Here is a 25,683-nt window from a genome sequence, read left to right as displayed (position 1 = left end):
ACAGCAGCTCTCCCGTTCTCCACTCCCTTCATTGGTGGAACAGAGAAGAAAATATGCTGAGAGGACGATCATGGAAGTCCCAGACTTGGACAGTCATTTATACGGATGCCAGCCAGAAAGGATGGGGAGCCACCTTGGAAGGACACATTGCTCAAGGCCTATGGTCTCTTCAGGAGAAGTCACATCAACTTCCTAGAGATGTTAGCGGTATGGCAAGCGTTATCTCACTGGGAACCGCTACTAAGAGGCAAAGCAGTCTGTATTCTTTCAGACAATGTCACAGTTGTGGCTTATATCAACAAACAGGGAGGGACAAAAAGCCGTTCCCTTCAAGGCCTTTCTCTAAAGATATGTTTGTGGGCCGAAATGAACATCTCTCATCTGTCAGCAGTTCATATCAAAAGAACTTCCAATTCACAAGCAGATTTCCTGAGCAGACATTTAGTTCTCCCCTGAGAATTGAGCCTGCACAAGGATGTATTTCAGATGATTGTAGACAGATGGAGGTCACCCGAAATAGACCTCATGGCATCCTGCACCAGCAAGTAGATACTTTTTTCTCCCTTTCTCCACAGGGACATCCAAGGGGACTAGATGGAATTTCAGTCTGGCCTATATCTTCCCCCCTTTTCCATTTCTGGCAAGAGTTTTGAAGAAAATAAGGGAGAGTGCCCTTCAGGTCATCCTTGTTGCCCCTTGAGCCAAGGACAGCTTGGTTTGTAGATCTAATTCAGATGGCCTGCGACAGGCCTTTTCATCTCCCAGTTCGGCAGGATCTTCTTCTGCTAGGACCTATTTGTCATCCAAACCTGGACCATCTAAAGCTTGCAGCATGGATTCTGAAAGGAAGATCATGCAATCCATAGGTCTGCCCTCAGATGTTATAGAAACCCTGATCGCCAGCAAAAAAACAGCTACCTCTTCTAAATATCATAAAATCTGGACTATTTTCCTCTCTTGCTCTCTTGGTGTGATGCTTACTTATCCTCTCCTGTTGACATTACCGTCTTGCCCTCATGGCTACGGAAGAGGCCAAGTTTTGCTGCAGAGTTCTTCTTTCTCGCTAATTCTGCTTTGTGCCCCCTGGAATGGCAAGGGAAAATAGAATTCTTACCTGGGTATTCCCTTTCTTTGTCCATTTCTAGGTGGCAAGCCGATGGCGGCGATGCAGCTGTTTAACGGCAGCCCGTACATGTACAGGCTTTGTCGTTAAGGGGTTAAGGACCAGGCTGTGTCTTACCTTTTGTACCATTTGGGAATAGCGTTTTGCTATTTTAAAACCACTTTTTCCAAAGCTGGTCATTCTGCCCCTTGTGCTATTTTGAGTATCTTTGAAGCCGGCCAATGCAATTTACCGCATCAAACCATATATTTCTGAAAACTAGACACCTCAAGGTATTTCAAATGCTGGTATTTTACCCCTTTCCATGCGCTAATTCTACTACCACCCTTTGTCAAACTTTGTGGTAGTAATTTAATTTGTGTTTTTTTTTTATCACTAAAATTACGCTTCAGGTATGGATTTACGGGTCCTGGTATACATCACTATCAAGCGAAACCCCAATATGTGTTCATCAGTGTCTCTTGAGTACAGTGATACCCCCATGCATGGGTTTGTTGAGTTGTTTGGGAGGTAAAACACCACATTTAGGAAGTGCACATTTTTTAACTTGGAACTTTTACATCTGGTCCTACTGCCCTCATGTCCTAACATGACCATCTTTGAAGCCAGCTAATTCAATTTACCCCATCAAACTATATATTTCTGAAAGCTAGACACCCCAAGGTATTTAACCCCTTAATGACAATTGCCAGTTCTGGCACGTCATGCACTAACATCAGGTTAGTGACAATTGACGTGCCAGGACCGTCATGACTTTAAACGGGTGCAGAAAGCGAACGTAGATCTCAGCAACGCCACGATCGGTACTAGAGGCCATGTCTGGCCCCTCCCCGGAGCGTCAACATCCGCCACACATACAATGTATGGTGTCGCTGGAATGCTTCGATCAGGAGACATTCAGCGACACCAAATACTTACCCCAGGACAGGCTGTGACCGCTCCGATGCAAGTGATCTTCGCCATCCGCAAGATGGCAGCCGCCCTGTAAAAAAAAGCAGTCAAGTTGAAAACGTTTGCTAGATGGTCTCCAGACCCTCTAGAGAACTTTGGTTCCACTTGCAGGTTGAATACAGATACTGCATTCAACCATGCAAGTCAATGGAGCCCAGCTTTCTAATCATAGTGTGATTAGTAAAAATAAATTAAAAAATAAAATAAAAATAATAATAATTAGAAAAAAATAGTTAAAAAAAAACAGTAAAATGTAAAAATAATTTCCCACTGATGATGGGAACCTTCAAGTTGAAAAAAATGTAAAAAAGGCAAAATAAAATAAAATATATATATAATAAATATATTTTTGTGAGCAAGTCCTAAAATTAGCACATTAACTTACAACAATTCTCGCATGGAAAGAGTTAAAATACTGGCATATTAAATGCCCATGGGGTGTCTACTTTAAAAAAAATGTATGATTTGATGGGGTAAATTGAATTGGGCGGTGTGACAGAAGCCTCTATCACTGGGACCACTGGAGAGGCCTGACTGCCAGCCTCCTCCCTATTGACTATGGGCCCTAGGTTTGTAAAGGCTTCTGTGGCTACCCCCAGCAGTATCATCTCATCACTGGCTTAGGGGATTATCTCCAGCAGACAGCCACGATCTGCCACCAGGGAGTGACCACCATTGTTTCAGTTTAATGTTGTATAAATCAGTCTCCCCCACCTATTGTATTGTTAATCTCGTTACTGCCCCTGTTGTCTCTGGGAGGCAGATTAAGGGGGCTGTTTGTACCCCAATATCTTGTTTTTATGTAAATGTGTGTTTTGCTGGATATATCCAGTCCTGTGTGTGAGAAATAAATCAGTCTTCGTTTGGTTTTACCCTACACTGAGTCTCGGCTAGTGACTGAGGGAACTGGGGAAAGTGTGTTGTCCCAGGCTAAGGGAGCACAAGACAGCGGAGGTAGTCGGTCAGACTAGCCAGCTCCGTGACATTGGTGGCAAGCGGCGGGATTGCTTCTTAGTCTGAGGGACACTTACTTTCTACCAGAATTGACCGACAGGACGGCAGACTTCGGTCGCCTTGACGAGGACATGGATGTGGATCAGAATTCCAGGGGCTACTGCGGGTCATCCTCTCCTGCTACACCACTGCCCTGCCTACAGAACAATACCAGAATCTGAGGCAAGTGGTTCGACGGTCACTATGGTAGAGGGCTGGTAAATGCCGGGGTCAGTGTCTTCCAAGCCCCGAACAAAAGATTAGAGACCAGCGGGAACTACTGATGTCATTCCTGGGACAGCAACCCCAGGAGCAATGGGTATCCGACTTGGACAAGCTGGTCCAACAGGAGGTAGAGCTGGAAGATCACTATAGGGCTCTGCAGTGGTAAACAGAGCAAGCATATTGGGGAACTGCGAAAGAATGTTCTCCAGAGGGCTATGACTTTGGGGGCCCAGGATTATTATTGGATAGTCTTCAGGAGGATCCAGACTTCGGCAGTACAGCGGAGTGGTGGATTGAGGACATCCGGGATTTCAGGGAGTGGGACCTCCCAGATGCACTAGGACTTAAAGGTGATTTAGACTTTTTAATTACACAGGAGTGGGAACTGGAGAAGGCATATAAAAAACTGTTCGACCGCGTTCAACAGAATGCCCCAGTGTCCAGGGATTTTGTGGATTTTGTGGATGTTATTGAGTGGTCATCTGAGGATGTTGATCCAGGCGGGGTGGATGGGACTGCGGTCTCCACCCCTGAGTCACAGGGATACTGGGCAGCTATTTCAGATCCAATACCAGAGCTATGTGACTTTACACCATAACCGGATCCAGAGATTGTGGATCTAATTGATTTTACATCTGAGGATGTTAACCCAAGAGGGGTGGATAACACTGCGGTCTCCACACCTGGGTCCTCAGAATGCTGGGCAGTCTGCCCAGATCCCTTAGCCCTAGCTGAAGAGCTGGCAACAGGGCAGAGCGCTGCTGGCTTCTGCCCCCCACCTGCAATGGGTACAGGGATCCAGGGAGATGCGGCAGCCGGCCCATCTCCCCAGCGGCAGCTCACATATCCGGGAGCAGAGGAACCGGTCCTCCCTCCCCAGCGGCAGGCTGACCCACAAGATTCCCTAACCCCAGCTGAAGCGCTGGCAACCGGACAGAGCATCGCTGGCCTCTGCCCAGCACATACCAAAGCTGCAGGAATTCAGGGAGATACAACAGCCGACCCGCCTCCCCAGCAGAAGCAGGGAGGTGAAACAGCCGGTCCATCTCCCCAGCGGCAGAACCTAATTCCGGGACCAGATGAACCTGACCTCCTTCAATGGCAGCAGGAGCACCAGGGGGGGATGCAGGAGGGATCCCTCCCCAGCGGTACCCGGGAGATGGCGCAGCCGTCCCATTCCGGGACTGGATGAACCTGACCTCCCTCAATGGCAACAGGAGCACCAGGGAGGGGATGCAGGAGGCATCCCTCCCCAGTGGTACCCGGGAGATGGCGCAGCCGTCCCATCTCCCCAGCAGCAGCAGGAGCACCAATTTTGGGAGGGCATTGATGGGCCAAATAAACTGACTGACTACGGAGTCAACCCGTTTGGGGTCTCATCCTGTGTCAGTCCAATTCAAAGGGGGGAGAATTGTGACGGAAGCCTCCGTCACTGGGACCACTTGAGAGGCCTGACTGCCAGCCTCCTCCCTATTGACTATGGGCCCTGGGTTTGTAAAGGCTTCTGTGGCTACCCCTAGCAGTATCATCTCATCACTGGCTGATGGGATTATCTCCAGCAGACAGCCACGATCTGTCACCAGGAAGTGACCACCATTGTTTCAGTTTAATGTTGTATAAATCAGTCTCTCCCCCTATTGTATTGTTAATCTCATTACTGCCCCTGTTGTCTCTGGGAGGCAGATTAAGGGGGCGGTTTGTACCCCAATATCTTGTTTTTATGTAAATGTGTGTTTTGTTGGATATATCCAGTCCTGTGTGTGAGAAATAAATCAGTCTTCGTTTGGTTTTACCCTACACTGAGTCTCGGCTAGTGACTGGGGAACCGGGGAAAGTGTGGTGTCCCAGGCTAAGGGAGCACAAGACAGCGGAGGTAGTCGTTCGGAATAGCCAGCTCCGTGACAGGCGGGTTCAACAATGTCCCAATTAACATGGGGGGGTAGGATGGCCACACATCTAATTTCTAAACTTAGGACAAATAGTAGAATCTATTTAGCAGGTTTTTTCCTTTTATAGATGAGTAAAAGATTTTTCAACAAAAAGTTAGAAAAAGTCATTGTTTTCTAAATTTTTCTAAAAATTTGGATTCAATCAAAACAATGTCATCTAAAGAAAGCCCTTCTTATCCTGAAAAAAACAATATATAACTTGTGTGGCTTCAGTAAACGGGAAAGAAGAAACACAAGCAGCGCAGAAATGTTAAAAGGGCCATTGTCACGAAGGGTACAAAAAGTAAAATCAGCCTTTGTCACGAAGCATTTTAAGCCTTTCCATGCATGAAATTCTCCTACCAGCCTTTGCAACAGTTTGTGGTGGTAATTTTTTTTTTGTGTTTTTTTCACACAAATTTTACTTCGGGTATAAATGTATAGCTCTAGGTATACATCACTATCAAACACCCCAATGTGTGTTCAGCAACATCTCCCGAGTACAGTGAAACCACCCATGAATGGGTTTGTCTGGTGTTTGGGGGGGTTAAAAAGCCACATTTGGGAAGTGCGCTTTTTTTCCCCCCATTTTGGTCAGTCTGTGCCTATGCCCTATCTTTGAGCCCGGCCACTCCAATTTACCCCATCAAACCATTGATTTTTTTTTAAAATTAGACACCCCTTGGGTATTTGAAATTCTTTTACTTTAACTCTTTAGAGGTTGTCAAGATTTGGGAATATACAGCTCTGATTTTAGCACTTGCTCATAATAATAAACTTTATTTTTTTATTTTATTTTTGGACTTTATTTTATAATTTGCTGGAACTGGATAGCTCCTCTGATGCATAATAATTTTTAAATGTTACCAATTTTTTTTATATATATTTTACTAATCACATAGTCATTAGAAAGCTGGGCCCTCTGGTGAACTTTTCCAACTTTGTTATTTTTTTTACAGGACGGCCATCTTGCGAGTGGCAAAATTACTCGCAGTGGTGGTTGTGACCGATCTCCGGAACGGTCACAGCGCATCCTGGGGTGAGTGTTCGTTTAAGCGAAGAAAGTGATCATAGATCACTTTCTAAGCTTGTTTAACCTTTTCGCTCCTAAGCCATTTCCCACCCTTGTGCTGAGGCAATTTTGAATTTCTTGAGAATAAACTATACAAACCATATATTGTTTTATTCAGCACACCTAGCAGATTCCAAATATTCAATTTTTTATACGTATCCGGAAATCGTGAGGGATGGACGACGACGTCGGAGGCGTAACATGGACGGACAGGATTTAAAAATAGACTTTGAACTGTCACGGACATATGAATACCCACTGCGGATTAAACTTTTTACTCGTGTTTTATTTGTCATTTTCTCCTGAAGAAGCCAGTAAGGCGAAACACGTTGAGAAGAGAAGAGAAGGAGGACGCAACATTGCGGTATCATTCCATAGGAGCAGTTTGGGATATATTTCCCTCCACATCCGGACTTTTAAGTTGAAGTGCTCTATTTACGCCTTTGTTGCTTGTTTAACATCTGCAGGAAGATATTGGACCATTTGTTTTTTTTATTTATCTAATTTTAGATTTATGGAAGAAATAAAGATCCTTTTATTATTCTGAAGAGCGTCTTACATCGGCTGTGTTTGCATTCACATCACATTTATATTATTTTATCTTTTGACAATATTACACTATTATTTTTATTATTTTTTCTGTTTTACCCTATATGTACATGCGCCCCTAAGTTTTTCGTATCTACTGTTGAACACTGAGAGGAGTGTATATTGGGCTGCTGCAGTGTCATTTTAGGGGAAGTACTTATTTATATACTTCACTAAGACACGTGACTGGTGTTTTTCATTTACTTTTAAATCTCCTTTCTTCCAGTCTAAACACGTGACCACGTGTCCTATGCATAGTCGTGTTTATGAACAGATTCCCACACAATGGTTTGTATTAGCTCCAAATATATTTATATAATGCCATCGTATCCCCTCTGAGACGCCGTTTTTCTAAACTAAGCAGATTTAAATTTGTTAACCTTTCTTCATAACTAAAGTGCTCCATTCCTTTTATTAATTTTGTAGCCCGCCTCTGCAGTGTGCTTTGATATCCTTTGTAGTGCTTTGATATCCTTCTTTAGAATAGGTGCCCAAAATTGCACAGCATATTCAAGGTGTGGCCTTACCATTGATTTATACAGAGGCAAAATTATATTTTTATCCCGCAAATTGATGCTCCTTTTTATACACGACAATACCTTACTGGCCTTAGCAACTGCTGACTGACATTGCACATTGTTACCTAGTTTGTTGTCTCTAACAATTCCCATATCTTTCTCATTTGTTGTTATCCCTAATTCATTACCATTTAGGGTGTAGGTTGCTTGTGCATTCGCTACCGAAAAGTGCATAACTTTACATTTATCTACATTAAATTTCATCTGCTATTTGTGTGCCCAGTCCCCCAGTCTATCTAGATCCTTCTGCAGCACAGTAATATCATGATCACACTGTATTACCTTACCTAGTTTAGTGTCATCTGCAAACACAGAAGCATGACTTTCAACACCTATTGCCAGGTCATTTATAAATATGTTGAATAAAATTGGTCCCAGAACAGAACCCTGAGGGACACCACTAATTAATTAGTGTAAGTGTGTTTACATAAGCATACCTGGGAACTCTCCGGGTTTGACCCGGGGATTGCCGGGTGAAGCACCGCTCCCCGCCTATTTTTCCTTTAAATGGGGGTGTTTCCCACCCCCGACATCAGTGGGAACGCCCCTGACATCAGGGAGAACTCCCACTGAGGTCAGGGGGAACTCCCACTGACGTCACGGCACCGCCCGCTGACGTCAGTGGGCAGTCCTGGCCGTGTCCCACAAAGGAAGGCTCCGGTTAGCCGTAGCACAGAAGTTCCCAGGTATGTACATAAGGAGGAACTCCGGGCATGCATGTTGCTTTAATTAATTGATGTGTCACACTTCACACACACCCTGCGTATGTACTTAAGTGTGCTAGAGTATATGTCGGAAGTGGGGGCTTTCATCGTAACCCTGTGAGGCCGAGGACACATAGGGGTATGTTTGAGTTTGGGAAGAGGGCACTGATGGGTTCCTGGGGAGACTCCTTACCTGTCTGCCTAGTCCCCTCTTATGTCTAAGCCCCTGTTCTCATTGAGGGGCACAGGGTCTGCCCTAACCAGACTCCCATGAACTAACCGCCTATGGGGGCTCTACAAGACAGGGAATGTTTGATGTGCCTGACCAGGACCTAGCCACAAATTCATGGAATGCAGTGATGCCCCTGATTGTGAGGTATATAAAGCCTACCTACCTACTTAGCTAACATGAAATGGCTGGGCTTCCAGGAAGCCTAGAAGTAAATATCTGTGATAAAGTGCACTTTTTTCTTTATCATGATGTGTCATAATGTGACAGGTTAGCTTCTGTGCTAAAATTTAATATTAAAACTGATGTTTATTTGTTCAATTAAATAGGTATAGGGGATGTCCCTATTAAGTAATTAATTACAACTCTCCTAGTCTGTACCGCCTAAATAAAAAATCCAAAAGTTAAAATTTTACTTTTAGACTGTTTTCTTTTCATCTATATTTTTGCTTTGATTCTTTTGCAGATGCATATCCAAAGACAGAAGTTATTTATTCTTGGACTAATGGCTCTGATAAATCTGTTGCTGTTGCCCCTGATGGCTCCCGCCTCAATCAATACGACCTGCTAGGCTTAGTGGTGGGAACGGAGACAATTCGTTCAAGCACAGGTATATTTCATGTTCATTCTGTAGGTGCCTGATAAAAACAGAGACTTACACACTTATGATTTATAAGACTTATGATTTCAAGTTAAAATACTGCTCACAGTATGCTATTTTATTTTGTATCTACATATAAACTCAAAAAACAGAAATCATTATGCCTGTATGACTCTTAATGCATGGTACACCTTGCATGTACTCTTACTTAGTAATGGCCAACACATCATTTTACCAGATAGAGCCCATAGCTCATTTGATAACCTCGGAGTCTGCTTTGGGAGTAGTTGCTGTGCATAGCAAGTATAAAAGAAAACAGATTACAATACAGAGCCCGTGGGGGACAATGCAAAGGCTGTGAGGGGCATTACAGAGGCTGAGGGTATGTATGACTAGGGGGAATAGGGACAATATAGGGGCTGGGATTATGGTACATGTTCGAGGGAAAGCATATGAAAGGGGATAGGGGGTTTAAGAGCTGGCTGGGAATATTACACAGGCACTGTGTATATGCCATTGGCAAGTGATTTGATGGGGGGGCAGGAATCTGACAGGGTGGGAATATCATGCCTCACAACTGGCCTGCTTTGTGTGAGGTGTAAAACAGAAGGTTTTATAATAAAAGTACATAATAAAAAGACTAAAGGGAGTAGTAAAAAAGATGGCAGGACAACTAAAAAAGAGGGTTAATTAAAAATATAGGTGTAATATATATATCATACCTCCCAACATTTCAAAATGTGAAAGAGGGACACTTTTTTAAATCTCGCGGAACTCACTGATGCAAGCAATAGCACTTTACAATGTCGCGCTTGCATCGTCACTTAAAACTAGACTTGTGCATTCGTCTTCGGGCGAACATGAAAACGAGCACGAAGAGTCCGTTTTTTTGTTCGTTCCGAAGGAACGTAGAACAGAATACAGTGCCGGAAAAACGTAGGCGAAGACGAAGACTCACAACCACGAAGAACCGCCAAAATTTCGAACAGGAGTGAGCTGATCCTCGTCTGTCCAATCAGCTCGCTCGTCTGACGTCACGCTAAGGTTCTCGTCCAATGCTTGTGCTGCTGTTTTTTGAATTCTAAAACCGCCTTTATAAGAGAGCTTGCCCGAGAGATCCATTAATTTTTCGCTCTGACTGCTTTGGCAACACTGCTGTGCTGCATCTGAGCGTTAGAGAGAGAGATAGTTCTGTTCTGTGTGAGACTGGTAAGCCTCAGCCTGCCATTTCTCACAGTGTACTCTTCCTCACTTCAGTTCTACTGAATTAATAATTTTATTAATTTAGTCATTTTTTAATTTAATTTTTTTTTAGTGCTTCTGTCTGTCATCAACTGACAATACACCCAGTGCCTCACTGGCACTGGGGTGCCCTTGCCCTGGGCTGGCACTGCCTACTGTCCTGTCCTAGAATTTATAAATAATTATAAATAATTATAAATAATAATTTTATAGAATATATAATAATTTAATACATTATAAAATTATATATACCGTATTGGCTCGGATATAGGCCGCACCCTAAAAGTTAGGTGCTTTTTAAAGAAAAAAGCTTCTGCCCCCCCCAAGATATGCTGCCACTCTATCCCCCCTCCGAGATATGGTGCCACTCTACCCCCCCCGAGATATGCTGCCACTCAACCCCCCCCCGAGATATGCCGGCACTCTACCCCCCCGAGATATGCTGCCACTCTGTCCCCAAGATGTCCCCCCCACCAGACTTAGCGGTGCAGACTCCAAGGGGTCTTGCGGGGCCGGAGGGGGACATCTACGCATAACGCGTATTCAACTTCCGGTGCCGGCACTTCCGCCATGGGAAGTACCGGCAAAGAAGATTGTTCGCGCAGACGTTCACCGGCAGCGGGGATGCGAGCATAAACAACCTCCGCTGCCGGCACGTCTGCAAGATGTGCTTTAAAATCTCCCTTGCCGGGACTCCCCCCGTGGGAATTCCCGGCAAGGGAGATTGTTAAAGCACATCGAACAGACGTGTCGGCAGCGGAGGTCATTCACGCTCATCGCCGCTGCCGGTGAACGTCTGCGCGATGCACTTAGACAATCTCCCGTGCCGGCACTCCCCCCATGGAAAGTGCCGGCAGGGGAGGCTGTCAGAGCGTATCCGAGAGTACGATACGGTTCCCCTGCACCGCTGCGGGGGATCTGTATCCTAACCCCGCTGCCTGCCCAGCGCCTGGAACTGCATGTCCCGGGCGTCGGGCGCTAGACCCCGAATATAGGCCGCACCCCCACTTTAAAGACTTAAAGTGGGGGAAAAAAGTGCGGCCTATATTCGGGCCAATACGGTATATTTGTCAGTCATATATATACTATAGTTATAGTTAGTAATAGCATACTAGTGTAGAGTGTACTGTAGACATTCAAGACATCTACTAGTGTCTAATCTAAAATCAGTAATATTATAATATTTAGCTAGCTTAATAATTAATTAGCTATAAATAAAATTAATTACTAATAGCTTATAGTTCAGCTAATCTTATTAGTACTGGAGCTGCAGCTCTTTAGTTTGTGCTTTGTTTTTGACCAAGCCAATTTTTCTTAATTAATAATATTTAATTTTATTTCATTTGTTTTGCTCACCTCAGTCCATCAGTGAAGTGAACTTGTTGGGCTAGTGAGTGCAGCCGCCTAAGTGCTGTGTTCTTTTTTGATCAGCAAGCAGTGACGTTAACTGTTTTGCAAAGATTTTCTCATTTTACATTTTATTTTAATTTTATTAAAAGTACGCTTAGTGTTTTGCTCACCTCAGTCTATTAGTGAAGTGAACTTGTTGGGCTAGTGAGTGCAGCCGCATAAGTGCTGTGTGTTTTTGTTCAGCAAGCAGTGAAGCTCAAGAAAGATTGACTGTGTGACGACTGTACTAAGCAAAGCTTCAAGGTACTAGCTGTAGTACTAAAATAATTCTAATCTTTATCTATAATATATTATATAACATAATATAATAAATTCTAATTCATAATCTATAATATAAATAAGTAATTCTAATTCATAATCTATATTCTATCTATAATCCATAATATAAGTAATTCTAATCTATTAATAATATTATATAACTTAATATTAATTAATAAATCATATACTGAATCTGATTTAACCTCACTTTAGCTTAGTGGGCTTGAGAGCGTCTGCCTAGAGTTAGACTTAGAATAGTAAGGAATATAGCTTTAGGCTTAGCGTAGTAGTAGGCTAGGCTCTTAGGCCCGTGTAAATTCAAATTAAAAATAAAATACTGCTAGTTAATATAAATAGTTAATCTTGAGTTAATAATTTAAATAACTTGAGCACTTTGGCAGATTGCACACAACAGCACAGTGCAGTTGTGCATAGTTTTACTTTTTCAGCAGTAGCACTGAAGAGAACTTCCTCTAATTCTTTTGTCTTTCATTTTTTTTCCTTTTTTATATAGTTTTTTTAAACACTACACTGCACACACAACACAAAATTTGAAATGGATCCTCCTTTTGGGACAAAGGAGGGGCAAGCTCCATCTACCACCACCAGCAGCAGCAGCAGCACCACCACCAGTTCTAAGATGCAGCCTTTGCGTCAGTCTAGTCGGCCAAGTAGGCCAAGCTCTCGCTTATCATTTGGGGAAGCATTGCTTGAAGGATCATCAAGTAAAGGAAAGGCACCAAAAGCAGGCAGTAGTAGTGCTGCTAGGCCCACAAGCTCTATGTTTTTTTACGGAAAGCCTAAAGCACCAGAAGCACGTTCAAAGTTAAAGGGTAGCACAACTAGTACTTCTACTAGCCCAGTGAGTAAAAAGAAGTGCCTTTTGCCCCAAGCAGCATCTTCCCCATCCACAAGCAGCATGCAAGGTACCAAGCAGAGCCAAACTAGCAGCAAGACTCAGAGGGGTTTTCCCAAACCAAAGCGATCTCATTCCTTCGTAGGGAAAACCACCACCACCTCCCACACCTCTACCGCCTCTACCACCACTAGTGCTGCGCCTACTGTTCCCACTGGTACCGCCACGCCATGTCCTCCTAGTACCTCTAGCAAGCCACCAAGTCCTTACAATATTTTTGTAAAGACAGTTAGAGAGAGGGCTACACATAGTGGAACTCCACCTAGCGAGGTAGCAGAGGAGCCTGAGACTGAGAGGCCAAGTGCAGAGTCTGTTCTTCCTGCTCGCACTACTACTAGTCACGATATCAGTCTTAGCTCTAGCCTAGAAGGAATTCCATTTCATCTGGCTAATGAAGAACTAGACTATGAGCCAGAGGAAGTAGAGGAGATGAGTGGTCAGGAATCAGATTCCTCAGGGAGCAGTGTACAAATGACTAGTGCACAATTTTCCCCTGAGCCTCCACCTTCTCTGCTACGATCATCACCACCACCAGCAGCAAAACCTACCAAATCTGGTAGAGTTAAAACAATTAGCAGTCCCACTATGGCCAGTACTGGTAGTACCACCAGTGCCACCACCACTAGTTCTGCCGCTGTTCATCCACCCCGAGCAGTAGAAGCAGCACGCAAGGCACACTCCAAGGCTATGCGCGCCCCAATTTGGGAGCACTTTGAAAATGTTGAAGAAGGGCACTATGGAAAGTGCAAACATTGTGGGAAGCTAATAAGCAGAGGGAAAGTGTCTGGCCATTTTATCAGTGCTAGCATGAAGCATCACTTCAGCACTCAACACAAGGCTGTGCTATTGGGGAAAGATGCAGAAGTAAAACGTAGTGCAGACGGCATAGCTGGTGGCCGTGGTACTACAACAACAACTAGTACCATCTCCAGAGAGAGTGGAAAAAGTCCAACAGCTGCTTCTGAGCCAATAGCAGCAGCAGCTAGTGCTGGAAGCCAGAGACCAAGGCAGGTTGGAGCACTGCATGTCCAGCCCACCCTGGAGTGCCAATTTGTGGCATTCCATTCCAAGAGGTCAATGTCCAAACAGCAGGCCAATAAAGTAACGCAACCTATTGCTCAGTTCATTGCTGTTTGAGGGGCATCCTTCTCCATGATTGAAGGGGAGCCTTTCAAACAATTGATGGCGGCTGTGGCTCCACAATATACAGTTCCGTCACGTTCCACTTTCAGTAGGAACATTGTCCCCTCATTGTATCCCCCTCATTGTAAAGAGGAGCTTTCCAAGGCTGCTGGTCAGTCTGTTCATTTCATAACAGATTTGTCCCCAAGGAAGCTGCTGCTGCAGGCTACTGATCATTCCTTCTCCATGCAGAAGTGATGGATGAAAAGCACACTTCCCAAAATATTCTGCATGCAATGAGGAAAATGTTTAGCTTTTGGGTGGGAGAAGAGGCGGGCACCAATGTTGAAGTTGGTTTTGTGGGAACTGACGGAGGTGCCAATATGGTGAAAGCGCTGCGAGATGGTCATATTGTTGGTGTGCGCTGTGCAGCCTACATCATCCATCTTGTAGTGAAGGCAGCAATGTCAGAAGGAACTAATGTAGCAGCAGTAGTTCTGTCCCGCTTCAGAAAGATCGCTGGGCACTTTCACCATAGTGTTAAGGCTAGGCAACTTTTGAGGGAAGAACAAGAGAGGTCAGGTCTTCCCGTACACTGCCTACGACAGGATGTCAGTACGCGGTGGAACTTCACTTTAGAGATGATGGAGAGGATTTTGGAGCAGCAGAGGGCAATCCATAATCTTGCCTCAGCATAATATTGGGATTACATCTCCATTGAATAGGGAGGATTGGACAGTGATCGCCCAGCTAGTGGCAGTCCTTAAACCATTCAGGGATGCCACTGAAAATTTAAGATCAAACACTGCCAGTCTGGCCCAGGTAATCCCAGTGTTCTCCCATCTAGGCAGCAAGATGGAAGTGTTCCTTGAAAACCGTGAGGCTGTCCAAGGTGGCACTCTACATCCTGACGTAGCAGTCATAGTCAGGAAGCTGAAGGATCTGCTAAAAGTACACCTTCGCAAACGCATGGAAGAGAGTCCCGAAATGATGCTAGCGTGCTTTTGCGATCCAAGAATTAAGGGAAAGCTAGCAATGAAATTCAATGTTCTCAGTAGCTACCGGGAGCAATTGGTTGAAAAGGTGTGTGACTGGCAGCGTAAAATGGGAATGCTGTCCGAGGAGGGAGAGGTGCAGGAGGAGGAAGAGATGATGTTGTCTGCTACTCCTAGCAGCAGCATCAGCAGCAGTGCCACAAGCAGCACCCACAGCTGAGTGGAGCAGCTGCGTTTTGGGAAGAGGCACTTGGGAGTATAGTTGGACCATCTGACAGAGCTAGCAGCAGAAAGGAGTGTAGTGCTGCTGAAATGGTCGAACTTTACCTCTGTGAAGTTCCTTCTGCGCCTAATGTTGATCCTCTTAGCTACTGGGATGAAAAGAAGAGTGTGTGGCCTGCACTCTCATGGGTTGCGCAGCAGCTACTATCATGTCCGCCAACCACTGTTCAAAGTGAGCGCGTGTTTTCTATGACTGGAAACATACTGAGTCCACAGCGCTCACGCATGGCACCTCATCTGATGGAGCAGATTGCCTTTCTTAAATTCAATCTACCCAAGTTGGGTTACCCAGCTCTAGCTTGGAAAGTGATTGCACGTGTTTGCGGTGTGGCAACGTCTGCTACCTCTGCCGGTGTAGCTAATTTATGCTAGGGCCTTTTGTCTGAGTTCTGTAAGTCCGCTCCCAAAAGTCTAGGACTGACAGATGCTTTGCTCTGGGGTGAAACAGGTGAGCGGGTCGTCAATTGCCCACTCATTCGCCTTTCCCAATGCTGCTGCTGGTGGTGGTGCCAGCGTCTCTTCTCTGCTAGTTCGCTTCCTGGCTGAAATCATGCCTCAAATGTCCAAAATGTTCAAGGTAGTTTCTCCCCCTGGTTGCACGTGTTTGCGGTGTGGCAACGTCTGCTACCTCCGCTGGTGTAGCTAATTTACGCTAGGGCCTAGTGTCTGAGTTCTGTAAGTCCGCTCCCAAACGCTTAGGACTGACAGTCTTTGGATGCTTTGCCCTGTGGTGAAACAGGTGAGCTGGTCGTCAATTACCCACTCATTCGCCTTTCCCAATGCTGCTGCTGGTGGTGGTGCCAGCGTCTCTTCTCTGCCAGTTCGCTTCCTGGCTGAAATCATGCCTCAAATGTCCCAAACGGTCAGGGTAGTTTCTCCACCTGGTTGCACTTGTTTGCGGTGTGGCAACACCTGCTACCTCCACCGGTGTAGCTCATTTACGCTAGGGCCTTGTGTCTGAGTTCTGTAAGTCCGCTCCCATACGTCTACTACTGACAGTCTTTGGATGCTTTGCCCTGGGGTGAAACAGGTGAGTGGGTCGTCAATTGCCCACTCATTCACCTTTTTCCGTTTCAAACGCTGATGCTGGTGGTGGTGCCAGCATCTTTTGCCAATTCGCTTCCTGGCTAAAGTCATGCCTCAAATGTCCCTAACGGTCAAGGTAGTTTCTCTCCCTGGTTGCACGTGTTTGCGGTATGGCAACGCCTGCTACCTCCGCCGGTGTAGCCAATTTACGCTAGGGCATAGTGTCTGTGCTCTGGAAGTCCACTCCCAAACGCCAAGGACTGACAGTTGTTTGGATGCTTTGCTCTGGGGTGAAACAGGTGAGTGGGTCACCAATTGCCCATTCATTCGCCTTTCCCAATGCTGCTGCTGGTGGTGGTGCCAGCGTCCCTTCTCTGCCAGTTCGCTTCCTGGCTAGTGTCATGCCTTAAATGTCCCTAATGTTAAGGGTAGTTTCTCCCCCCTGGCTGCGTCTGTTTGCGGTGTGGCAACGCCTGCTACCTCCGCTGGAGTAGCCAGCTTAAGCTAGGGCCTTGTGTCTGAGTTCTGGAAGTCCGCTGCCAAACGTCTAGGACTGACAGTTGTGTGGATGCTTTGCCCTGGGGTGAAACAGGTGAGCGGGTTGTCAATTGCCCACTCATTCGCCTTTTCCATTTCCATTTCATTTTTTTCTGTCTGATACACAACCTACAACACACAACACATAACACATATAACACAGTGACATAACACATAACACACATAACACACACACACGTACAATTCACAAATCACAAGGACCTTTCCTCCTGTTATTTGCCCTGGCCTTCATTTCTACACTCACTAGCATTAACGCTATAACTCACACTTCACCCTATAACATTTTTCCATCCACATACCTGCCAACAGACCCAACTTTTTCAGGGACAATCCTGCTTTTTTCCTGTCCCATCAAATTTAGCTAAACTAGGTATGCTAGTGCACATAGGTATAGCTGGGTAGTGTAGCACTACAACATTAAATAAATATAATAAAGTAAATAATAAATATAACTTTAAAATAAAATTAAATAAACCCCCCTTTTTTTAACACCCATTAAAATTTAAATTAAATTATTTAGAGATCATACATCTTTAACTAAAACAGTGCACGGCTAATAATCTTAAACATAACCGTACATTAACCCTAAACTATTTTTTAGTTCTTGTCCAACATTTTTCCATTTGCATACCTGCCAACATGTTCGTGGACAGTCCTGCTTTTTTCCAGTCCTGTCCAGTAAAAGTTGGGTTGTTGCAAAGTATGCCATTATAAATAGGTAGCAGATGTTAGGCATGTATTTAAAAGTGGTCCAAAATCAATTTAAAAATGTAAAATAATCTCTATTCTTTTATTAAACATCTATGGATGTGTGACTGTGTATGATAAAAAGGAGGCCACATTTCTTGGAGCATTTGTCTAGGTCTCAGACAAGACAACTGCTCGGAGGAACTTGGCCCTCAGTTTCGGGCAATGTGTATTGTGTACACCTCGGATAGCACCATGAAGGTACGTGTGTGCAACTCTATTGGTCGTTTCGGCAGGGGGCTCGTCTGCCATCAACGAATGAAGTGCATTCTGCAGTTCTGCAATTCATTTGTTGATGCCAGACCAGCCCCCTTCCGGCGACCAATAGAGTCGCACACACGTACCTTCACGGCGCGAACGCACCTGCTGCTGCTGCTGCGCCAATGTGTTCTTAACCCCGTATTAACCCCTGCTACGCAGCCGGGAGAAAACGAAGATGAAACGAGCACGAAGAATGTCCACGAATATTCACCCGAAAAGAAGACAGGAACGGGCGAATATTCGCAGAATACGAAGATTTTTTTTCCCCCGAAGACGAGCACGAAGACGAACACAAAGAGGGTGCCCAAGTCTACTTAAAACCCACTTCATTTTTGTCAGCAGTCATGCATATTAAAAATAACCAACACATTGAATTGAATTCCCATAAGGCTTCGCCAGACATACTACTTCCATGATGCTGGCTGAGCGTCATGGGCAGTGTAGCAACAATTAAGCAGATGCTAGCTGTGAACTAAAATTCCTATGATTCTCAGCCAGCCACTATAATGCTGGCTGAGTATCATTGAAAGAGTAATCCACAGCAGCAGATTTTTTTAAATGAAAAAAGGCTAATGTTAGCCTCCCTCTCAGGACCCTTACACATACCTGCCCATAAACACACACATACACATACTGTCAGACACCAGTGGAGTGTCTGCGTTGAGAAGGAGGAGCCCAGAATGCAGGATGACCGGAGGAAATAAGGAACAGTCCTGACAATAGTGAAGATTAGGGCACAGGCAATAAGTCAGGTGCAGGCAGCAATCAGATAGCGTGGTCAGGTCACAGGCAGAGATCAGGTTCAGGCAGCAATTAATAAATGAAGTCAGGTCACAGGCAGAGACCAGGTTCAGGCAGCAATCAATAAACGTAGTCAGGGCACAGGCAATGGTCAGGTAATAGATAGGAACAATTAGGGTTAGAATAAGGAAAGGAGCACAGTACTGGGAACGCTGTGTAGGGCACAGAGCATCTCAGAATATCCGAGCGCCGACATAAGGGAGCTTGGGGGTTTTATAGAGGTCTCAGACGTGACGTCTGACGTCACATCCAGAGATCCACCCTCCGTACCGCCCCCAACATAATCTTTAATGAGAGACGGCACCAGAGGTGCCGCCCCTCCAGGAGAATCCTCTGCACTCACCCCTCCCCTCTCCTCCTGCACACAGTCAGCAGGAGGAGAAGGAGTCGGAGCGGCGTGCAGAAGTGGCGCCCCCTTTGTGGGACCCGAGACCGCGTCGCCAACGTGTTCCTCAACTCCCTGCGTGGACGCAGGGAGTGAAAAACATGCTGCCCGTAATGGTGCCGGGGACCAGGAACCTGCTGCGAGCCGAGGCGGTCGTCCCCGGGAGGTATGTGCCGGACCCCAGACTGCCTTTACACACACACACATACAGTGCCCTTACACACACCTGCCCATAAACACACGTATACACGTACACTCCCTTTACACACACACACACACATATACACGTACACTGCCCTTACACACACATATATACACGTACGCTGCCCTTACAAACGCACACACACATACACGTACACTGCCCTTACACACACACACACACATGTACAGTGCCCTTACACACACACACATATACATGTGTACTGCCCTTACACGCCAGCTAACAAATACCTATACTGCTCTTACACACACACAAGCTTACAAACACATACATACACTTCCCTTACACCCCTTTCTCCCCATCTCTTACCTCTTCCACCATCCTTCTTCTTTCTGCCTCTATCCTGTATCCTGCGGCGGGAGCACGAGGTCTGTCACTTCAGGTTAGTAAATACTAGACTTCTGCTTTTGATTCTTACAAGCTTTATTTTTCAAGAAATTTCCCAATTTTGTGCTTTCGTACAAATTATTATTATTATTATCTTTTATTTATATAGCGCCAACAATTTACGCAGCGCTTAATACAATACATATATTCAAGGGGTACGAAAAGATGAGAATTGACAGACTAAGACAGACCGATACATTAGGTGGAGAGAGCCCTGCTCGCAAGCTTACAATCTTGAGGGAATGAGGTGACAAACATAAGGCACAGAGAAAGGTTGAGAGGTAGTGTGGTGGTTGTATCAGTGACAAGAAAGTTCTAGCAGCTAAGGTGGAATGCTTCTCTGAAGAAGTGGGTTTTGAGATATTTGTTGAATGTTGGGAGGGAGGGTGAATGCTGAAGGTTCAGTAGAAGTAGATTCCAGAGATATGGGGCAGCTCGAGTGAAATCTTGTAGATGGGAAAAGGAAGAGGTAATAAGCGAGGAACAGAGCCTTTGTTAGGGCACAGTTAAAGACGGGAGGGAGTTTATGGTTGGAGATGATAGGAATAAGACTGGTTAGGTTGAGCATGTTGGTTGAGTTTGGTGGTTGAGAGTGATAGGAATAGGGAAGAATATTTGGGGGACAGAAGTAGCAGCGCAAACACGGTAGGTTTCACATATAAAGATTTAGTGTAGAGGTACTGGGATAGCTGTGATCGCAGAGAGATGGGATTTGGAATGGTTTAATGGGGAGTAGTGGGTACTAAATGGATCCAAAGAGTTGGTGCCCTCTACTGGCATGTTTAACTAGATCAGGTAATTAACTGTCTATATATAAGGGCAACACTGGGGCAGGTGGGAGGGCAAAAAGTAAATTGTTGTGGGGAAGGAGTGTATTGCAGGCTTTGAGGGCTGTAATAGAGAGTGTTAAATACTGTTAAAGTGGACAGGGGCAGTGAGAGGGCAGATACAGGAGATAAGGGGTTAGTGGAGCAGAAAGATAGAAAGTGAAATATAACACACTTAAGTAGTGACAGGCATGACATAAATTGTACCAAATAAAACAATCAGTGAAAAAATGCTGCAACTCCCATTCCTAGGCTATCAAGCACAGACAGACAGAAAAGAGTAATAGGCAATTCTGACACAGAAACAAGAAAATGATAATAACAATACAGAAAACAATAACAGATAATTATGGAGATCTCTTGGCCCAGTCTGTATACCTTTTAGCAAAGTATGCAGGTTTGCTTAGTCTTCAGTTGTTGTGGGGAAGATGGAGGAGTGTATTGCAGGTTCCAAAATGAAAACAAACGGCTAGAGCTTTGAAATTCCATTAAGGTACAGTAATTAGTACTGTAATGTTGTGGTGCCATTACAACCCGTTTGAGTAGGCTCAGTGGCGTCAGCAGAGGGTGCCATGGGCCCCCTACATCATGCTGCGCCCCACCGTGTGCCCCCCCAATTAAAACACCGGGGTTTTTTTGTTTGTTTTTGACGCGGAGGAGAGAGAGGGGCACCGAGTGATCGCTCAGGAATAAGTTTTCAGCAACCGCTCGGCGCCCCTCACTCTCCTCCGCGAGGCCTCTGTCTTGGTCGCTCAGCAGTGAAGCAGTGGGCACCGCGGCAGGGCAGTGAGACAGAGGCCTTGCAAGTTAAGTGATCTACAAAGGGGTGGTAGATAGTAAGAAGGGGGGGGGTAGATAGGGAAAAAGGAGGGTACTAAGATATTGAAATAAAGAGTGAGAATGAGTGAGAATGAATGAATTCATGTGTGGATGCATTGTATGAATGAGTGCTAGTATGAATTAATGTGTGGATGAATTGTGTGAATGACTGAGTGAATTAATGTGTGAATACATCGTGTGAATGAGTGAGTACAAATTAATATGTGGATACATTGTGTGAATGAGTGAGAGAATTAATGCATTTCTGAGAATGCATTAATGAATATGTGTAACATTGTATGAGAGTGAGAGAGTAAATGACTGTGAATGAATTGTGTGAATTAAAGTGTGAATTAGTGAGTGACTGTCTAACGCATATATATATATATATATATATATATATATATATATATTAAATATATAGTGTATATGTAGCGTTTTATAATTGCCCCTCCTACTTTGTTCCCTGTCCTCCCATGTTCCCCCTAAATATGAAAGCTGGAGACGCCACTGAGTAGGCTGGCAGATCATAATTACAGGAAAAAGGGTGAGATCTTGGAGGCTTCATGGGAAACATTATTTCTAACAAACCCAGCCCACAGGCGTAGATTAGCCCAATCAGATTGATGATCTCCTATAAAGCACCTAAGCATTTGTTCTAATGTCTGATTTGTCCATTCTGTAAGGCCATTGGTTTGCAGATGATATGCAAAGGAGAACGTCAACGATATAACAAAAGCTTTGCAAAATGTAGCAATAAATCGCACTCTTCTGTCTGATACGATCTGTTCGGGTAGGCCATGTAGTTGGACTACTTCTTGTACAAAAATAGGAACTAACTTGGGTGCAGAAGGTAGCTTGAGTAATGGAATGAAATGCACCATCTTCAAAAATCGATCCACCACCACTAGGATGACAGTGTACCCATCTGAGACAAGTGCCACATCGAAGACACTCGGCCACATAATCCCGCATAAACGGCCACCTGCTATGCCTCAAGCGCAAGAGTAACCTGACGTGAGCAAGGAATGTGCCCAGGCTAACACATTAACTCATTCTTTCTCAGAAACAAACAATGTGCCTTCAGGCCAATGACTGTGATCCAACAAGCAGTCCTGTGCCTCCAGAATGCGATGTTACAGTGGAGTATGAACTTGGGTGGAGATAGAAGCCAAGATACTGGTAGGAGGTATATATAGTGCTGAGTTTTTCATCTTCAGGATTTGTTTTCGAAAATTAAACACATGGAAGGAGACGTCCTTGGAAATCTTTACATTGGGATGAAACAGCTCCCACTCCAATTTCATTGGTGTCCACTTCAATAGTAAATGGTTTGGAGATGCCTGGATGAACTAACACTGACGCTGAAGAAAATGCTAGTTTGAGATTCTGGAAGGCCAGTATAGCTTCTTCTGACCAATTTTTACAATCAGTCCTCTTTTTGGTCATGGTAGTAAGCTACCATTTTAGAGAAGTTTGTAATAAATTTCCTATAATAGTTAGCAAAGCTATGCAAACGTAGGGGCTTGAGAGCAATGGGCCGAGGCCATTCAGAAATGGAGGATAGTTTAGCCGAGTCCATTTAGAATCCAGTTGAGGAGATGATGTAGCATAAAAATGTGATCCGGGTAACTTCTAATTGGCACTTTTCCAATTTAGTGTATAAATGATTATTTATGTCTTCTGTGTGTTTCAAGATCAGGTGAATGTATTAATATGTTATCCAAATAGACAATCACAAATGCTCGGAAAATGTTATTAATTTTTGGAAAACCACTGGGACATTAGATATGCCAAAAGGCATTACTGTGTATTCATAATAACCCATTTTATTGAAAGACTTCAATAAAATGGGTTATTATGAATACACAGTAATGCCTTTTGGCATATCTAATGTCCCAGTGGTTTTCCAAAAACTTCCATTTGTCCCTGTCTCTGAAGCAAATTAAATTGTATGCCCCTGTCAAATCCAATTTGGTAAAAATAACTCTTAAACAGTCAAAAAGTTCAGGAATAAAGAGGAATGGATACTTATTTTTTATGGTGATGATATATAGCCTCAGGCTACCATCCTTGGCAATGAAAGATAACCCTGCCCCCAGCAGGCGATGAAGAATACTGGATAAAGGCTCTCTGGAGATTGTCTGAGATGTATTCTTCTAATGCTTGAGATTTAGGAATGGATAATTTCTGCCTTGGGGTGGTACAGTACTCGGAAATAAATCACATTTGTAGGAACGAATAGGAGGAAGAACTTCTGCGTGTCTTTTATTGAATACAACGGCGTAATCGTGATAAAAACTTGGAAATTCGAGAGGTTCTATGAAGGCAGTTAGTTTGGCAGAGCCGACACCAAGACTAGATCTCACCGTACTTCCAGTGCATTGAGGGATTCTGAGTTTGAAGCCATGGGAGTTCCAAAATTACAGGGCATATAGGAGAGGAGATCAGAAGTAAATAATCTGTTGGTGGAGCAAGCCGATACTGAGAAGCAAAGGACCTGAATGATGGAAGCAGGATAAAGTGGAAATCCGTCAATAGTGGACACAGCCATAGGAGAAGAGAACAATGAATATTGTATTATTTGGCAAATCCACCATCAATGAAGGGACTGGTGGCACCAGAGTCTATCATAGCTTGGGAAGAAACTTTATGCCCATTCCATTCCAATGATACAGGAACCAGAAAACAATCACCTCCTAAACTTCAATGGTGTCGCTGAAATGCCTCGATCACTAGGCATTCAGCGACACCAATCACCCACCCCAGGACGCATCGTGACTGCCACTCGCAAGATGGCGGCACCCTTTAAAAAAAAAAACAATAGGTTTCTCTGGATTCCAGACGCTCCTGAGAATCTGGCTCCACTTGCAGGTTGAATACAGATACTGCATTCAACCATGCAAGTTAATGGAGCCCAGCTTTCTAATCACAATGTGATTAGTAAAATATTCAAAAAATAATAAAAAAAAATATGGAAAAAAAAGTGTGCTAACATTTAAAAATAATTATGCATTGATGTCACCAGAGGAACCATCCAGTACCAGCAAAATGTAAAAAAACAAAAAAGTCCAAAAAGGAATAAAATAAAAAATAGTTTATTATTTTCTCAAAAATCTTGACATAGAAAGAGTTAAAATAAAAGCATTTCAAATACCCAAGGGGTGTCTAATTTAATAAAAAATGAATGGTTTGATGGGGCAAATTGGAGTGGCCGGGCTCAAAGATAGGGCATAGGCACAGACTGACCAAAATGGAGAAAAAAGCGCACTTCCCAAATGTGGCATTCTAAATCCCAAACAACCCGACAAACCCATGCATGTATCACTGCACTCGGGAGACGCTGAACAACATATTGGGGTGTTGTTTGATAGTGACGCATACCAGGAGCCACGAATTAATTCCTGAAGTACAATTTGTGTGCAAAAAATATGAAAAAAAATTACCACCACAAACTTTGGCAAAGGCAGGTGGTAGAATATCATGCATGAAAAGGGTTAAAATACCAGCATTTGAAATACCTTGGGGTGTCTAGTTTTCAAAAATATATGGTTTGATGGGGTAAATTGAAGTAGCCAGCTTCAAAGATGTTCCAAAGAGGAGATAGAGGCAGAATGACCAAATGCTAAAAGTGTGTGTTGAAAACCTGAATTACGCATGTCCCAAAAGTAGCCTTTTACCATACAAATAATCTGACAAGCCTATGCATGTGGGGTATCATTAGAGCTTCATTAGACCATTTGACTTTTGCCACAGTAGTTTTAAATTCTATGGCATAATCTGCCTTCCTTGGGGCATCAAACAACTTGCGGAATGCCAAGATGAATGCAGAACTATAATTGACAAGAGGAGAGTATTTTTCCCATAAGAGTGAGGCCCATGCTAATACCTAGCGAGATAACATAGCCAACTTTAGTATTTTCAGAAGGAAACCTATGAGGAGACAGTTCAAATTGTATGAAACACTGGTTGAGAAAGCCACAATAGGATTCTGGATCTCCCCATAATGATTAGGAGGAGAAAGTTTTATAGGAACATGGTAAAGAGCTGCTGGGAACCCTGGCCCACTTTGAGCAGGGGGCATAGTGGCTGCCGAATCCAGAGCTGAAGCTGCCTGGGAATCAGACCTGGATAACAATATTGGTTCAGTTTATTCACCTTACTTATTTACTTTATTTACTCAGAGGAATCCATGACCCTGGTGTAATGTCACGCCTACCTGACACCGGACCACTCACCGCAGAATATCTTTGCCTTGTAAAGCTACAGCAAGGGGTATATCCCAGGTGCAGAAAACAGGATAAGTAGAAATAGATAGTAGTCCTTGAGACCAGGCTAGCAGTCAGTAGAGAACTTTGGTTTAGGGCATGATTCGCTAAATAAATTATTTCCTAAATCATTGTGGAATTCCTAAACCGGTCAACAGATAAACTGG

General features: G+C 44.2%; 1 protein-coding gene across 1 annotated transcript in view; it reads left to right on the top strand.

Moving 5' to 3' along the window:
- LOC128503631 (gamma-aminobutyric acid receptor subunit alpha-3-like) overlaps window positions 1-25,683 on the top strand; it is a 210,714-nt gene that overhangs the window by 130,865 nt on the left and 54,166 nt on the right. Inside the window, exon 7 of the mRNA XM_053473782.1 lies at window positions 8,858-9,001. Coding sequence (XP_053329757.1) covers window positions 8,858-9,001 — 144 coding nt within the window. The remainder of the gene's footprint in view (window positions 1-8,857; window positions 9,002-25,683) is intronic.

Source organism: Spea bombifrons, chromosome 8 (genome assembly GCF_027358695.1).
Source record: "Spea bombifrons isolate aSpeBom1 chromosome 8, aSpeBom1.2.pri, whole genome shotgun sequence".
Classification (NCBI taxonomy): domain Eukaryota; kingdom Metazoa; phylum Chordata; class Amphibia; order Anura; family Pelobatidae; genus Spea; species Spea bombifrons.
The sequence above is the reverse complement of the archived record's forward strand: the minus strand, read 5'-3'. Positions and strand labels throughout refer to the sequence as shown.